Source organism: Neoarius graeffei, chromosome 16 (assembly GCF_027579695.1).
Source record: "Neoarius graeffei isolate fNeoGra1 chromosome 16, fNeoGra1.pri, whole genome shotgun sequence".
NCBI classification, from domain to species: Eukaryota; Metazoa; Chordata; class Actinopteri; order Siluriformes; family Ariidae; genus Neoarius; species Neoarius graeffei.
Genome location: NC_083584.1, coordinates 16,530,756 through 16,549,373, shown reverse-complemented (window position 1 = coordinate 16,549,373; position 18,618 = coordinate 16,530,756). Strand labels below are relative to the sequence as shown.

At 43.0% G+C, this 18,618-nt stretch overlaps 1 protein-coding gene across 4 annotated transcripts in view; it reads right to left on the bottom strand.

Moving 5' to 3' along the window:
• The window catches only part of col5a3a (collagen, type V, alpha 3a), a 243,094-nt gene extending 231,649 nt beyond the window's left edge, over positions 1-11,445 (bottom strand). For all 4 annotated transcript variants that reach the window (XM_060942576.1, XM_060942577.1, XM_060942578.1 and 1 more), the window contains exon 1: positions 11,162-11,445. In XM_060942576.1, the coding sequence (XP_060798559.1) occupies positions 11,162-11,249 (88 nt within the window). In that variant the 5' untranslated portion in view covers positions 11,250-11,445. The remainder of the gene's footprint in view (positions 1-11,161) is intronic.
• Positions 11,446-18,618: the final 7,173 nt, after the last annotated feature.

The window sequence follows — 18,618 nt, the reverse complement described above, 5'->3', positions numbered from 1 at the left end:
AGCGCGTTCTAGCGCTGCGGTGACTAAAAATGGTACGGTCCACAATAGGGGTGTCTGTCTGAAATCAATTTACATTAAAATGTTCCTACAATAAGAATGCCGAATGGGAGTTGGTTTGAATTATATATTCCTTTTCACAATATCAGAAAAAATATCGGGCCCCCCCAAAACTTATATTTTTGTCTCTTTGGGGGGTACTGGGTCTTCATTGGGGGGTATAGTACCCCCCAGTACCCCCCGTAATTTGAACTATGGTTGTGTTGTTTTCTCGAGATCCTGAATTAATTATGTCGTTATCTCGGGATAACAAGGTGAATAAAAAAAGATTATATGAAGGGCCTCTTGCGGCTTCCGTAAATATACACTCAAACAAAACAGCAGTAAAGGAGGAGAGGGGCGACAGCCCGAGGAAAGCCCCCACAGGAGCGCACAGCATTTGTAACATAGGCTACCCAACTCAGTACAAGAACAAAGCACTTACAGTGTGTGCAGTAGGCTTCGTGTGCATTGTTCTGCACCTCTCGGAGGAAGGGGTAGGTGCCCTGTAAATTTTTGGAAAAGGTACATTTTCTTTTTGGCATAATTGCTGCGGCATTACTGCTGCTAGCTGCTAGACAAAGAACATTCGCGCCAGTTAATGTTTATTTTATTGTTGCATGGCAACACGTTCTGTTGTCTGGAATAATGTGGCTAAATAAACACCCATGCCACAGGGCCAGGGGGCAGTAACCAGGAAAGTTTGCGATTCCTGTCAATTCATCAAAATAGCAAATGCAGACATTTCTCCGCTAATGATTCCCACGCTGCTCAGTCGCAAATGTCGCGAGTGGCGAAAACTGGGACATATCCATGTCCCGACAGACTTTTGTCGGGACTCGGGACACACAACCCCAAATCGGGACTGTCCCGGTAAAACCGGGACGTCTGGTCACCCTAGGTTACCATGCCGAAGTTGATTATTTTAGCAATGACATTTTTATTAATTAAAAATGAACACCTTTTACATTTATGGGGGAAGTCATGGCTTAATGGTTAGAGAAGCAGCTTTGGGACCAAAAGGTTGCCAGTTTGATTCCCTGGATCAACAGGAATAGCTGAAGTGCCCTAAAGCAAGGCTCCTAACCTCCAACTGCTCCCCAGGTTGCTCTGGATAAAAACATCTGCTAAATGCCTGTAATGTACCCTGCTGTGCCATTTATCCAGTTACATTTAACATTGTGGAACATCTGCAAGACAATTTAGTTCCTGACACCAGAGATCCTTCTATAAATGTTAAATAGATGTCTCCTTACAGAAATTTTCACCATTTTTCCTCCATTTTCTGCCTAATTTGGTCTTGGCCAAAACCCACCCACTAACCAGCTACCTCTAACACCAACACACACTTCCTCCAAGACACGTCAAGCCAGCCAACAGCAGCTTCTCAAACTGCTGCACCACACAGCAGTGTAACACATTTGGAGGAAAGTGACATCTGCCCTCTTTCTCATACATGAGCTTACAGAGCCCCGCGATTGGCTAGTGTCATTCTGATTGACAGGAGAGACAGTCGACAGTAAATCCCTTCCCACAGAAAGCACAGCCCATTTTGCTCTCTTAGTCTCCTGGCCACAGATAGCCGTGGCTTCATTGGGATTCAAACTCTTTATTGTATAAGCACTCAAGAGCCCAATGACATGTTTTTTTTAATTCTGTTATTGTCCACCGTTATTGTCTCGGAGGAGACCACCACCTGGTGGTTCAATGGGCAGGAATGTGGACCCAGCAAAGTGTTTATGGAGCCTGATCAGGGCACAGTGCAGCACGTAGTACACTGTTGGGCATCCACTGCATCCCAGCCTAGCTCCAGCCGTCTTGATTCTGTCTTGCCCCTGGACACAGTTAGGTCGGGACGAGAGAGTGAGGCTGACTGCTGCGCAACTCTCCCTCACTCTAATCCAAGTCATGACTTCAAATTCAAACTCAAGTCCTGTGGCGATGGGCAAGTGGCGAAGCAGCAGGTGTAGAAACACTGGAAACTGTAATCACAAACCTGCACACAGGCAGCCCAGGGCATAGGGTCGCTCTCTGCTGGAACAAAGCAGCAGCAGAGTTTGGAAGCCCCCTGGGTGTCTGAGCAGCCCTGTTTAGGATTCGTTCTGCTCACCTCCATAGAGGAAGGGGCTAGAAAAGTGCCCCAAACATAGCCTGCTTCACCTCACCCTGGCCAGCACACCGTGGCTGGCGGGGATCCCACTCAGCAGTCAAAATACAACAAAAAGATAGTGAAGATATTCAACCTTGGCAAGTGGAACGGCAACATGTGGGCAGACCTTCAAAGCCCGGATTGGCCTCATCAGTCACCTCTGAACCCGCAACCATCACCCACCAAATTGAAGTCATGTCATCTTCAACCCCGAAGGATGAACATTATCCCTCATCATTGTCCACCATACAAGTCCCTGTGAATGAGTTGTTACTGAAGAAACAATAAGGTATTAGAATGAACACATTAATATAAACCTTGCAGAACCTTCTGACCAATCCGATTTGAGAATTCAGCAGCTTCTGTGTTGTAAAGGACATTAATTAACAAAATACAACCAAAAGGTGTATACAGTGTAATTCAGTGTCTAAAGATAACAAATTTAGATCTTTGGTGTCTTGGGTCTTGTTTTGTTTCGTCTTTCTAAATTTTCCACTTTGAAACTTTTCCAGCTTTGGAAATGAGTGCGTCTAAATGAAAATGAAAATAAAAAATACTACTACATATTCCCAGCTGACATTTCTGGTGTTTCAAACCAATCCACCAGTTTCCAGAGTGTGCACAAAAAAAATCTGTTGTTTCAGAAGTGTGTCATCATCAAGGCTGAATCTGTTTTACGTTATCTCATACTGTCAGTTACAGTAAGAGGTATTCATGATCCTCAGCTACAGAAATGGCATGTCCTGAAATATACCTCCTACTCAAGACAATTCAATCCTTAAACTAGATTGAGATGATCTTGAGCCTTGGAGCCGCATGAGATCTTGAATAACAGACCAGTTCTGGTGCCAGCAGGTGGTGCAGTGGAATGTATGAGAGTGTGTGTGTGTGCCGGTGTGTGTATAGGAACCGAGGCCGGACATGGTTACAAGTCCTTTTTCTCTCTCTACAGCTTGCTGTTTGCTCACTCCGAGAGGGCCAGACTTCTCCAAAGCTCCTGCATCCACAGAGGAAACACCTGCAGCCCTCAGCGCCAGATACTGTCCACTCACATACTGTCACTGCCATCATGCAAAGCAGCACAAACACAGAATTTACTCAGCACACTGAGTGAAACTCACAAAAAGAATGGGTCTGTTAGTTGCAGAATCATATCTTGATGCAGGGCTCTGAAACACCAAGCCGACTGTCAGCCATCGCATGCCATTGGAGGCACCCATGAGTCACACATTGTTGGACCTTTTCACCAACCATTGTGCACCAATTTGGACATTGGAATTCTGTCCGATGCTGACAGGAGAACGAGGTTTCTGATTGGCCATTCAGCTGAGCAAATCAGCCCAGGAAACGTGACCAAAACAAGAAAACAATCCTCTCACACACAACTTCAACTCATTTGTTTTCTGGTTTCTAGGATTCTATGGAGAACCCTACAACTGATAAATGGGTCTGACATTCAGAAAAGATTCCAAGTTGTTACTTGCCCAGATTGTGCCTTACTGTATGAATTCTAGAACCAGAGCCGACCTGGTGATTGACAGATCAGCAATCACCATCTCCTTAGAAGAATATACTATATCTAAGGAAGCCATGGCCCAATGGTTTAAGAAGCAACTTTAATCCCAAAAGGTTGCTAGTTTGATTCCCTGGGCCAGTAGGAATTGCTGAAGTGCCCTTGAGCAAGGCACCTAACTGCCCACAGTTGTGGGTATTCTGTACATTGCTCTGGATAAGAGTGTCTGCTAAATGCCATTAATGTAATAAAGGGGAGAATGATGGTGGTATGTTTGCACTCCTTACATCAGTTCCACTTAACAGCCAACACCCCTTTTCCTCATCTCATTATCTCTAGCCGCTTTATCCTTCTACAGGGTCGCAGGCAAGCTGGAGCCTATCCCAGCTGACTACGGGCAAAAGGCAGGGTACACCCTGGACAAGTCACCAGGTCATCACAGGGCTGACACATAGACAACCATTCACACTCACGGTCAATTTAGAGTCACCAGTTAACCTAACCTGCATGTCTTTGGACTGTGGGGGAAACCGGAGCACCCCCACGCAGAGAACATGCAAACTCCGCACAGAAAGGCCCTCGCCGGCCACGGGGCTCGAACGCAGACCTTCTTGCTGTGAGGCGACAGCGCTAACCACTACACCACCATACTGCCCACCCCTTCTTCTGTTTCAGCTTTATGCTAGTTTTGTGTAGTTTCTCCTTTCTTAGCTCCATGAATATGAGCTCCCTTGAACTTTATCATTTATCATTCATTTCTCTTTTGTGAATCGGCTTTTCTGCTGTAGTTTCTGTTGGGTCTCCTGTAAAGTCATGCCAAAGGGCAAAAATGATCAATGCTGCAGCTAAACTGTAGATGTTTGAATCTGTTTTGGAGTGTATCACTGTCATCTTTTGGTATACAGTTCTCTCATCCAGGTGCTTGGGTAGTAGAGTTAGTCCATATCTGACTTTGAGAGGTGGTCACATCATCTCCAATGGACAGTCCAGGTTTTATGGCTGTTTCAACATGAAATACTAATAACAATAACATAAGTAGCACTATCCAGTTATTAAGATTCATAACTAAAATCACTTTAGTTGGCTAGCTGGTAAATATAACCATGCAAGCCACTTGAGTTAACTAGCTAATAAATATGAACCACGCAAACTATTTTAGTTAGCTACCTAGTAAATATGATCTTCACAAGCCACTTTAGTTAGCTAGGTAATAAAATATGAACCACACAAGCCACTTTAGTTATCTAGCTAATAAATATGAACCACACAAGCCACTTTAGTTAGCCAGCTATTAAATATGATCCTCACAAGCCACTTTAGTTAGCTAGGGAATAAATATGAACCACGCAAGCCACTTTAGTTAGCTAGCTAGTAAATATGAATCACACAAGCCACTTGAGTTTTGGTATTTTGACTAAATGTCAAAATACCAAAATAGCAGAATCAGCACCAAAACAGAAGGACAAGGCAAAAGGCAAAATCAAGTCAAGTCAAGTCAAATCAAAGCAAATCAAAGCAAAGCAAAGCAATGCTTGACTGCTATAAGGTTACTTTAGATTTCAGCTGTAAATGTGAAGCTACATTGTAAAAGGAATCTCATCTCATCTTCTCTAGCTGCTTTATCCTGTTCTACAGGGTCACAGGCAAGCTGGAGCCTATCCCAGCTGACTATGGGCGAAAGGCAGGGTACACCCTGGACAAGTCGCCAGGTCATCACAGGGCTGACACACAGACAACCATTCACACCTACGGTCAATTTAGAGTCACCAGTTAACCTAACCTGCATGTCTTTGGACTGTGGGGGAAACCGGAGCACCCGGAGGAAATCCATGCAGACAACATGCAAACTCCGCACAGAAAAGCCCTCGCCGGCCACGGGGCTCAAACCCGGACCTTCTTGCTGTGAGGCGACAGCGCTAACCACTACACCACCATGCCACCCCTGTAAAAGGAATATGATCTGGAAATAGGAACCAGTTGAGTAAACCACCTCAGATACGACTTTATATGATTTGCTGCACCCCGCCTTTCGCCCGTAGTCAGCTGGGATAGGCTCCAGCTTGCCTGCGACCCTGTAGAAGGATAAAGCAGCTAGAGATAATGAGATGAGATGATTTGCTGCTTTCATCCTGCATAAATAGTCCTTGGTCCAGTCATCATTATAGCTGGTGTCTATGGGGAAGCCATGGCCTAATGGTTAGAGAAGCAGCTTTGGGACCAAAAGGTCACTGGTTTGATTCCCTCGACCAGCAGGAATGGCTGAAGTGCCCTTGAGCAAGGCACCTAAGCTGCTCCCCAGCGTATGTTGTATGTCGCTCTGGATAAGAGCATCTGCTAAATGCTTTTACATTAATGTTGTGAAACTATGGATCAGAAGAATCAAGACTGCATGACTTCAAACATCCTCAGCTGATTCATTGCTGACTTGAGCTCATGTTCCATATGACTTCCTGCCTTTTATGTGTTTGCACAGGGTGGGTGGGTGGTGTGCCTTGAATTACTATAGATAACAGCGATGCATCTCCCTGTGCAGTTCACCCCAAAGTGTCCACTCCAGCAGTCCAGAAGGAGGACACGATCGTTACAGAAGATCCGCCTCTGATGACTGATGCACTTCTTGATTGTTCAAGACAAGCCTTCAACTTCAGGAACGGTAATAAAAGCTTCTGTTTCCCTCATGCATGAGACACCTGCAGGGGACGATTTTCCACAAACAATTCTGTCATTCAAGTGCTGCACTGAGTTACAGAACACTGCCAAAAAGGGAATCCCCATTGATCTGTGAAACGTTGTCCAAGGCAAGAAGTTATCTATGTTTTCGCAACTTGAGAGCCTGGGTATCTACAGGAAAGACTCCAGCCTCCAAAAAAATGGAGACTGTGTGTTTACGAAGAGGCAAGTTTGCCTCTGCAGACCAGATGTTTATAAAAAGCTTGTAGATTGGAGAGGGGCGCTGCTGGAAGCTGATGAATGTTATCTGTGCATATGATATATGCTGGTAGACTTCCAGCTCATTACAAAAAAGAAGACGGGAGTTCCAGCGCAGCAGGGAGGTCTGGCTTGAAGACGGGAAATGCTTAGGGGTTCCATTAGAAAGTATCTCCCACCGGTCTAAGCAGTAGCCTTCATCCTATCCTCCCATCAGTTTCTTCTCTGATTCATTTGCTTATATACAGAGGGATCAAAGAGAGAACATTTTCTAGGGTGCAGACCATGTGAAATGGCTGGGTCATACAAAGGGGTGGGTATACATGCCTGAATTCCCCTCAGTTTTGTTTTGTTTTTGTTGTTTTTTTTTTTGCCAGGGTGGGAGAATGCATGTAGAATGCTGACATAAAAGAACATGTGAAATGAAGAAGGGGAAAAACAGCACTGCTCCTTTCATGTCAGAAAAAAGCAGATTAGCAAAATGTGGGCAGGAAAAGGAAAACTGATACATAACAGTCTGAGGATGCTTGCAAGAATGCCTTTCTTCCCAACATGGACTGTGACAATAAATGTGTTTACACACGAAGAAGGGTATTTTTTTTGCTTCATCAGCTACTGCACAGTTCACACATTTAACCATAAAGCTTTAATGATATGACCATGAGTTGGCTTAGTGGTTAGCGTGTCCGCCTTGACATCGCAAGGTCTACTCGCAGTCAGGTCATACCAAAGACCATCATAAAAATAGTACCTACCACCGTCTGACAAGGCATGCTGCAATACAGATGCAAATGGGGAGTCAAACTCTCATGATTACCAGAGGACGAGCCCCCTACTGTAACCCTAGCTGTATAGGCGAGAGGCTGAGGGCTATGGAAACAGAAATCAGCGCCACCCGACTGCATGATGGGGGAAAGACTTTAGACTTTGGTTACATGCAAACAATCCATGTTCCCATTTTATTATCTGCTAATGGTTCGACTTTAGGCTTACATGTTTGCCAAATGAAAAGAAATATGTCACACTGTACCAATTTCAAGCAGAATTCAGTTATTTGCAATAGTTTTGGCACCCTGGTCATTGTTTTCATTCATCTTCAGTAGCACTTGATCCTGATCTCCGTCATGGTGGATCCAGAGCCTATTCCTGAATGCAAGGCAAGAACACAACCTCGATCGGATGCCAGGAAACATGCATTTACATCTATGGGAGTACCTAATTCACCTACAGGCATGTTTTTGGACAGTGGGGGAAAGCAGGGAATCTGGAGGAAGCCCATGGAAATAGAAAAAAACATACAAAAACCACTGATATGGCTTGATCCATCCATCCATCCATCCATTTATCTATTCATTATCTATACCACTTATCTGTCAGGGTTGTGGTGAAGCTGGAGCCAATCCCAGGTGACTTTGGGAGAAAGGCGGGGTTCACCCTGGGCAGGTCACTAATCTATTACAGGGCTAACACAGAAACGAATAATACAGTAATTCACACTCACGGACAATTTAGAGTAAACTATTGACCTAATATTTGGACTGTGAGAGGAAACTGGAGCATCCAGAGGAACAAACATTACATATTTCTGTAGAAACTAATGCACAGTTATCAGCTATTTGCAAAGATCATTAGACTGAGAATCTCATCTCATCTCATTATCTCTAGCCACTTTATCCTTCTACAGGGTCGCAGGCAAGCTGGAGCCTATCCCAGCTGACTATGGGCAAAAGGCAGGGTACACCCTGGACAAGTTGCCAGGTCATCACAGGGCTGACACATAGACACAGACAACCATTCACACTCACACCTACGGTCAATTTAGAGTCACCAGTTAACCTAACCTGCATGTCTTTGGGGGAAACCGGAGCACCCGGACATGGGGAGAACATGCAAACTCCGCACAGAAAGGCCCTCGCCGGCCATGGGGCTCGAACCCAGGACCTTCTTGCTGTGAGGCGACAGCGCTAACCACTACACCACCGTGCCGCCCTAGACTGAGAATATAAACCAATAAAGTAGGTATGTGAACAAGGTTGGATGCTGTTCAAGACATGCAGATTAGATAAAAATACCCAGCCACTGGGGTTGCACAAGCCAGTGCATACGGCACTTAGTGCCGGTCCCAAGTCCAGATAGATTGGAGATGAAGAAGAAGTGAAAAAGGTTGGACATTCGTCCAGTTATTTTTCTGATTTGTTTTTTTTCTGAGACTGATTGGTCAAGCCTTGATCTAAGTTAACTGATGAGAATAACTGTGAATTAAAATTTACAGCAGTATGTTAAGAGCAAGTTTCTTCCCTGCATTGTACATTAGAATTTCTGTGCAACTTTGAATGGGGTGCCAAAACTTTTGCGTATAAATCTATAATATACACAAAGAGATAAAGTTGAGCATAAATGGGATGCCTGATAATGATACCAGAGGTATGAGGTATTGTCGAGGAATGCGTGCCAATAGAAGAGAGTCTCGCTGTTCTCTTAATGTCACTTGTCACATAGTTGCGAAAAAACAAGCTAATTAACGAGCTAACATTAGTTGCTAACTGAAACCAGTACATTCTCTAAAAACAAACAAAAGAATCACTCAGATTCACCTGATTTTAGTTCAACTCTGGGTGACTCATGAGCGAGGCCACATTGGTATATTTTGAACAAGATATTGACATGTTCAGTGTAACTCAATTTGTAATTTGATTCTTTCCAGAAAACTCATCTGAGTGTCTTGATTGACTCACAATTCAGAACCATTATCTGTAGCCGCTTATCCTGTCCTACAGGGTCGCAGGAGCCTATCCCAGCTGACTATGGGTGAGAGGCAGGGTACATCCTGGACAAGTTGCCAGGATGGCACATAGATACAGACAACCATTCATACCTATGGTCAATTTAGAGCCGCCAATTAGCCTAACCCTGCATGCCTTTGGGGGAAACCAGGGCACCTGGAAGAACATGCAAACTCCACACAGAAAGGCCCTCATCAGCCACTGGACTCGAACCCAGGACCTTCTTACTGTGAGGCAACAGTGCTAACCACTACACCACCCCTCAAACACTCCTGCATTTATAGCTAGGACTTTGATTTATAATGGAAGCCTACTAATTTAGCAAAGGTTGGATATCCTAATAACAAGCAAATAAAAAAAAAATCCTACTCATGCATATTGCTTGACTGACATCATCAAAGATAAACATCATCATCATCATCATAAAAATGCATACTTTAAAGAAAAGGAAAAAAAAAAACAAGTGCAAGACAAAAGACTCAACTTTCCAACCCTTCTGATTCATTAATACAATACTACTTGAGAATCGATTCCTCAAAAAGGAGTCGTTTAAAAAGGAACCGATTCGCTCGTCCGTAGCTGCAAAGCAAATTCAGGCTGCGTCCCAAATCGCATTTAGTACCGAGTCCTAGGCATTCATGTCCAATAGAACAGCACCACATGATTCCACAGGTACTACAGATGGTGTAGCTGACTTTAAAACACACAATCAGTGCTGTTTTGTATGTTTTTATTCGGATCATTTACGACTCGTCGGCTTTAAATGTGACGTCACTGATCGACTCAGCTCTGCTGTACGAGTTAATGGATTCCGTCTAGCGGATTCAACCGACTCGATTCATGTGTCGAATAAGTGATTCATTGCAACAGATATGTAAGGGGAAAAAATATATATATGAAAAGTGATGTGCTGTTTCTAGAAACTTTTTCTAGAACAGTAGTAAGCATGATGTCATAGATGGAAACCCAGCAGAAATACAGGATCATACAAAACATTAGTTATTTAAATCTTTTAATCAATTCATCTGCCATTCAAACGAGAAAATCAATGTCAGACTAATGTCAGACTAATGCTTTGTAATATCCTATACTATTCTATTTACCACATCCCATCCCATATGGAAAAGAAATAGAAGAAACTTATAAAAAAAAAAACTTTCCATCACCTTCAGTTTATGTTTCATGTATTGTGCATCATATAAGGAATATGATTTACTCCTGAAAGTGGCCACTTTTGCATTACTGTTCTGATAAATACTCAAATCATACAAGTTTCATTTTGTTCAAATTTACTAAGGATCTTATATCTGGTTTCACTGGTGTATGCTTTACATACAAGTTTCAGACAAAGGACATACAAATCTTATAAGATTTATATACATCTTTTCCATATGGGCACATCCCATCCCATCCCATCGGATACCTCTTTCCTAGGAGACCACCTTAGACACTGAGCTCTTCTAACACAGTCACACAGTCATACACTTTACAGCTCTCTAAAAGCATACTTTACCCCATTGGTCAAGCCAACTGGTTAGAGAAGCAGATTTGGGACCAGAAGGTTGCTGGTTCGAGTCCCTAGACCAGCAGGAATGGCTGAAGTGCTACTAAGTGCCTGTCATGTTTCCCATTTTAACACTCAACCCCTAAAACTGTTTACTCTTGGTTGCTTTCCACCCCAAGTTATTTCACATGGTCTTCAGATCATCTACCTTGCCCAAGACACTTTACCCCTCTGGTCAGATACTTTACCCGCATGCGTGGTGGCTGTGTGTAAAATGATGAGGAGAGCCAGGAGCACTCTCTGCTCTCTCTGCTCTCTCCCCGTCCCTCGGTTCATGTTCAGCAGTGCAGGGTCCCGGGCAGAAGACGCGCTGATTACACTGGAGCCATGCGGCGGTGAGACGGGGTGAAGTTATGGTGCAGCCCGGTGCACTGGTGAAGACAGAGGGACCAGTACAGAAGAAGTGCCCTCGTTCCCGGAGTGTCCTAGCTGCACTGAGTCCTGTTCCTCTGCATCCAGTTTCCTCTCTCCCTCTCCCTCTCTCTCTCTCTGATGCGCACTTGTGCGCTCCCTCCCCAAAACTTTCCCTCCTCTCTCATCTCATCTCCCCTCCCACGGACTCCGGATGAGAAGTGGCTCATATTGCATCCTGACGTCCTAACAATCACTTAGTGTCTATACATCCATCAGCTTTGACGTGTCTAGATGATGATGATGATGATGATTGTCCCTGATACAGTAGCATGCAACTGAATACAGTCCAATAAACACTTCAATAAGGGTTGTTTTACAATCAGGGTACACAAGCTAAAAATCACATTTAACACTTATTATCTTCAATATCAAAAGGCTTGACTAAATAAACTTGGTTGTTTATTGTAGCCCTGTGATAGCTCTATTTACCATGCAAAAAAAAATTGGTGATAACGTTATTTTTGGTGAATGTATGGCAATATATGTCATATTTAGCAAAATTACTCGTGTCATTTAGAAAAAGTGCTTTTTTGACCACAGGTAGCTCCAAAAGGGATGCACTTAAATCATTCTTTATACCATAGAACAAATATTTGGGCACGGTGGTGTAGTGGTTAGCGCTGTCGCCTCACAGCAAGAAGGTCCGGGTTCGAGCCCCGTGGCCGGCGAGGGCCTTTCTGTGCGGAGTTTGCATGTTCTCCCCGTGTCCGCGTGGGTTTCCTCCGGGTGCTCCGGTTTCCCCCACAGTCCAAAGACATGCAGGTTAGGTTAACTGGGGACTCTAAATTGACCGTAGGTGTGAATGTGAGTGTGAATGGTTGTCTGTGTCTATGTGTCAGCCCTGTGATGACCTGGCGACTTGTCCAGGGTGTACCCCGCCTTTCGCCTGTAGTCAGCTGGGATAGGCTCCAGCTCGCCTGTGACCCTGTAGAACAGGATGAAGCGGCTAGAGATAATGAAATGAGACGAGACATAGTTAAGTTTTAATGTTGAATGCCAGTAAGTTTTCAGACTATTTTGATCAAATTAGTATGGAATTGTGTCCAAAAAAAAATGTCCTCTCCGAGACAGCCAATTTTTCAATATAAAATAACATATCTAAAATGATTATTTTCATCCTAAAATGTGGTCAAAATATTGGGACATAAATATTAGAGACAACTAACACAAAGCTTACAGCCTTATATTTAAAAGCACTATGGAAGTAGTGGATTCTGAATTGTCAAAAAAAATGTCCTCTCCGAGAATCACTTCATCTGTTTCTCCCAGCCCTGCTTAAAGCTACACTTAATCTTCTTTATCTTATAGCAGATTGCACAAAACTACCATACACACATCACATTCACATCACATTATCTCTAGCCGCTTTATCCTTCTACAGGGTCGCAGGCAAGCTGGAGCCTATCCCAGCTGACTACGGGCGAAAGGCGGGGTACACCCTGGACAAGTCGCCAGGTCATCACAGGGCTGACACATAGACACAGACAACCATTCACACCTACGGTCAATTTAGAGTCACCAGTTAACCTAACCTGCATGTCTTTTGGACTGTGGGGGAAACCGGAGCACCCGGAGGAAACCCACGCGGACACGGGGAGAACGTGCAAACTCCACACAGAAAGGCCCTCGCCGGCCCCGGGGCTCGAACCCGGACCTTCTTGCTGTGAGGCGACAGCGCTAACCACTACACCACCGTGCCGCCCCACTACCATACACATATGTCAAAAAATTACCTGAAATCTGTTCTTTAACTTGTCCTTCACTTAAAAACTGGTACAAGAACCAGTTTGAATCAATTTGAATTTTGGACCCCTGTGACACAAACTTTGTACCCTGATTGTAAAACAACCCGTATAGCACTCTATCTCTTAATAAGTAAATATTTTAATACCTGGGCAATTCTTCAGCAGAAAGGCCCAAATTATAAAATTATTAAGATTGCTTTAACTTGTCAGCTCAGTGATATTGCTAAAGTATGGAATCCAAGGCAAAATGTCCTGAAAAGCATATTTAAAAATCATCACCCCTGTTATACGGTAGCAATGCCAATTTCAGAGAAATCTGGGTTTGAATTTGAAGAAAATGAAAGTGCATGTTTTTTTTCGGACATAATTTCATTACGGGTTGTTTTACAATCAGGGTACAAAGTTTGTGTCACAGGGGTCCAAAATTCAAATTGATTCAAACTGGTTCTTGTACCAGTTTTTAAGTGAAGGACAAGTTAAAGAACAGATTTCAGGTAATTTTTTGACATGTGTGTATGGTAGTTTTGTGCAATCTGCTATAAGATAAAGAAGAAGTGTAGCTTTAAGCAGGGCTGGGAGAAACAAATGAAGTGATTCTCGGAGAGGACTTTTTTTTTTTGACAATTCAGAATCCACTACTTCCATAGTGCTTTTAAATATAAGCCTGTAAGCTTTGTGTTAGTTGTCTCTAATATTTACGTCCCAATATCTTGACCATATTTTAGGATGAAAATAATCATTTTAGATATGTTATTTTATATCAAAAAATTAGCTTTCTCGGAGAGGACATTTTTTTGACACAATTCCATACTAATTTGATCAAAATAGTCTGAAAACTTACTGGCATTCAACATTAAAACTTAACTATGTTTCCAATGATATGGAACCAAATATTTGTTTTATGGTATAAAGAATGATTTAAGTGCATCCCTTTTGGAGCTACCTGTGGTCAAAAAAGCACTTTTTCTAAATGACACGAGTAATTTTGCTAAATATGACATATATTGCCAGACATTCACCAAAAATAACGTTATCACCAATTTTTTTTTGCATGGTAAAGAGAGCTATCACAGGGCTACAATAAACAACCAAGTTTATTTAGTTTTGATATTGAAGATAATAAGTGTTAAATGTGATTTTTAGCTTGTGTACCCTGATTGTAAAACAACCCTTACCGATGTTTCTTTCCGCTGGTGTAGTGGTTAGCGCTGTTGCCTCACAGCATGAAGATCCAGGTTCGAGCCCCGTGGCCGGCGAGGGCCTTTCTGTGCGGAGTTTGCATGTTGTCCGGGTGCTCTGGTTTCCCCCACAGTCCAAGGTATGCAGGTTAGGTTGACTGTGAATGGTTGTCTATGTGTCAGCCCTGTGATGACCTGGCGACTTGTCCAGGGTGTACCCCGCCTTTCGCCTGTAGTCAGCTGGGATAGGCTCCAGCTTGCCTGTGACCCTGTAGAACAGGATAAAGCGGCTAGAGATAATGAGATGAGATGTTTCTTTCCTCATGACAGATTTTGCATTCCGAGTTAAACATAGCCGATTATTTGATGCTTTTTTTAGGGTCAAAAGATAACCCATACAGTGTGAAAGTTTTATTTAATACCATTATCTTGAGTACTGGTGGCATGGTGGTGTAGTGGTTAGCACTGTCACCTCACTGCAAGAAGGTTCTGGGTTCGAGCCCAGTGGCCGATGGGGGCCTTTCTGTGCAGAGTTTGCATGTTCTCCCCGTGTCTGCGTGGGTTTCCTCCGGGTGCTCTGGTTTCCCCCACAGTCCAAAGACATGCAGGTTAGGTTAACTGGTGACTCTAAATTGACCGTCGGTGTGAATGTGAGTGCAGCACGGTGGTGTAGTGGTTAGCACGGTCGACTCACAGCAAGAAGGTTCTGGGTTCATGGCCGGCAGGGGCTTTTCTGTGTGGAGTTTACATGTTCTCTCCGTGTCTGAGTGGGTTTCCTCCGGGTGCTCCGGTTTCCCCCACAGTTCAAAGACATGCGGTTAGGTTAATATGGGACGGCCTTGAGTGAGGCACCTACAGTAACTCCCAACTGCTCCCCAGGCACTGTTAGCATGGCTGCCCACTGCTCTGGGTATGTGTGTGTGCTCATTGCTCACATGTGTGTGTTCACTGCTTCAGATGGGTTAAATGCAGAGAGGAATTCCACAAGTGTGTGATGAATAAAGTTGCTCTTTTTCTTCTTCTTTGAATGGTTGTTTGTCTCTATGTGTCAGCCGTACGATGATCTGGCGACTTGTCCAGGGTGTACCCTGCCTCTCGCTCCAGCTTGCCTGTGACCCTGCACAGGATAAGCGGCTACAGATAATGGATGGATATGCATTTATTTTATATTACATGAGTAAGCAATTTACCTGAGCCTTAAAAATGGGTACTAAACTCGGGTGGGTTTCCCAAAAGCCTCTTAACGCTAGAGCATCTTAACTAGGAGAGAGAACATTCGTTGTGCTGTTCGCTCTATCATTTAACAATGATCTTTGTGCTGCAATGCTTTTGGGAAACTCAGGCCTGTACTTTTCCTTGCTGCTGAGGTGGTACCCTTATCTAATGTACCTTTAATATAACTTTCATCCAGGTGTGTTTCTAGCTATTGAAAAGACCAGGGGCTGAGTCAAGTTTTCCTGAGGCTTGTACTCTTTAAGGGAGATTGGCATCGATAGGTTGGCGAGGTTATATCTAACTTTACAAGAAATATTATCACCCAGACACCTTCAAAGGCTATGGCATCTTTATTAGTGATTTTTTCACTACTCTTTTTAAATTTATGTAGTTCACGTCAGTTTCTGTCTGATTATCAACACCCATAATGTCTCAGGAAACTGAATCATGTGCCAGTTGACTTAATATCATTAGTAAAATTTATCATCAGTTTAATAAAAATATATATCATTTCTCACTCTCTCCCATAGGACCACAAAGACAAATTCTAAGCTATATGATTATAGTACAACATTCAAAATCCCAGATGACGTCAAGACTATGATCAAATACCATTTTCTCCAATGCATTTAAGCTCAGTTGTCTGCAGCAGCTCATTTGTAGTATCTGGACAACACAAATTTATGTTGACATTAATATTGCATGGCAAAACAAAAAGAAAACTATTGTATCCCTATATGTGACTAATATGCCAAAGGCTGGCTAAGGTACGGTCGGCTGGCTGGTCCTGCGTAGGCTACAGGTAGCATTAAAACATACAACCCCGATTCCAAAAAAGTTGGGACAAAGTACAAATTGTAAATAAAAACAGAATGCAATAATTTACAAATCTTAAAAACTGATATTGTATTCAGAATAGAACATAGACAACATATCAAATGTCGAAAGTGAGACATTTTGAAATTTCATGCCATAAAAGGCTCATTTGAAATTTCATGACAGCAACACATCTCAAAAAAGTTGGAACAGGGGCAATAAGAGGCTGGAAAAGTTAAAGGTACAAAAAAGGAACAGCTGGAGGACCAAATTGCAACTCATTAGGTTAATTGGCAATAGGTCATTAACATGACTGGGTATAAAAAGAGCATCTTGGAGTGGCAGCGGCTCTCAGAAGTAAAGATGGGAAGAGGATCACCAATCCCCCTAATTCTGTGCTGACAAATAGTGGAGCAATATCAGAAAGGAGTTCGACAGTGTAAAATTGCAAAGAGTTTGAACATATCATCATCTACAGTGCATAATATCATCAAAAGATTCAGAGAATCTGGAAGAATCTCTGTGCGTAAGGGTCAAGGCCAGAAAACCATACTGGGTGCCCGTGATCTTCGGGCCCTTAGACGACACTACATCACATACAGGCATGCTTCTGTATTGGAAATCACAAAATGGGCTCAGGAATATTTCCAGAGAACATTATCTGTGAACACAATTCACCGTGCCATCCGCCGTTGCCAGCTAAAACTCTATAGTTCAAAGAAGAAGCCATATCTAAACATGATCCAGAAGCGCAGACGTCTTCTCTGGGCCAAGGCTCATTTAAAATGGACTGTGGCAAAGTGGAAAACTGTTCTGTGGTTAGACGAATCAAAATTTGAAGTTCTTTATGGAAATCAGGGACGCCGTGTCATTCGGACTAAAGAGGAGAAGGACGACCCAAGTTGTTATCAGCGCTCAGTTCAGAAGCCTGCATCTCTGATGGTATGGGGTTGCATTAGTGCTTGTGGCATGGGCAGCTTACACATCTGGAAAGACACCATCAATGCTGAAAGGTATATCCAGGTTCTAGAGCAACATATGCTCCCATCGAGACGACGTCTCTTTCAGGGAAGACCTTGCATTTTCCAACATGACAGTGCCAAACCACATACTGCATCAATTCCAGCATCATGGCTACGTAGAAGAAGGGTCCGGGTACTGAACTGGCCAGCCTGCAGTCCAGATCTTTCACCCATAGAAAACATTTGGCGCATCATAAAACGGAAGATACGACAAAAAAGACCTAAGACAGTTGAGCAACTAGAATCCTACATTAGACAAGAATGGGTTAACATTCCTATCCCTAAACTTGAGCAACTTGTCTCCTCAGTCCGCAGACGTTTACAGACTGTTGTAAAGAGAAAAGGGGATGTCTCACAGTGGTAAACATGGCCTTGTCCCAACTTTTTTGAGATGTGTTGTTGTCATGAAATTTAAAATCACCTAATTTTTCTCTTTAAATGACACATTTTCTCAGTTTAAACATTTAATATGTCATCTATGTTCTATTCTGAATAAAATATGGAATTTTGAAACTTCCACATCATTGCATTCCGTTTTTATTTACAATTTGTACTTTGTCCCAACTTTTTTGGAATCAGGGTTGTATGATTAAATTATATCAAGGCAACTATTGGTGTCGACATGAACACAAATTGTTGTTGGCCACCACTGTAGATATTCATTAAACCACTCAAACTTTTGAGCTCACCTGGCACACTAATCATACAGACCTGACGCTGTAAATTCAACAGAACCAGGCTACACGGAGCAGGTTTTGTGCATCAACATAATTCGACAGGCTACACTGTTGATACGTTCGATATACACACCCACAGTCGATGACTTACCATCTGTTTTCATCTTGAAAAATCCAACAATAGTGGATTGTTTTTTTTGAAGTTGTCTTCCAACCAGTTCTGAATGTTCTTCTTCTGTTGGCGGTTACCAACATTTTGAATGTGCACTGTGCAGTGCTCAATTATAACCCACCTGTCTTTGGATGCTGCAAGTTAAATTCTGATCTGTTTCAGTCAGTTGTTTTTGATTAATCTCTTACTTTTTTTGAGGGTGAAAATACCCAGGGCTAGGCTCAAAATACCCGGGGCTAGGCTCAAAATACTCAAGGCTATAGCCCTGAGTGATAGGACTAATGACGCCACTGCTTTCATCCATAAATGTGGATACAGTGTACCTTTAAAAGGTAAATAATCAGGCCATTTTAAATGTATGCTACATGCATCTTTCTACAACCTCACATTGGGATGGTATGGAAAC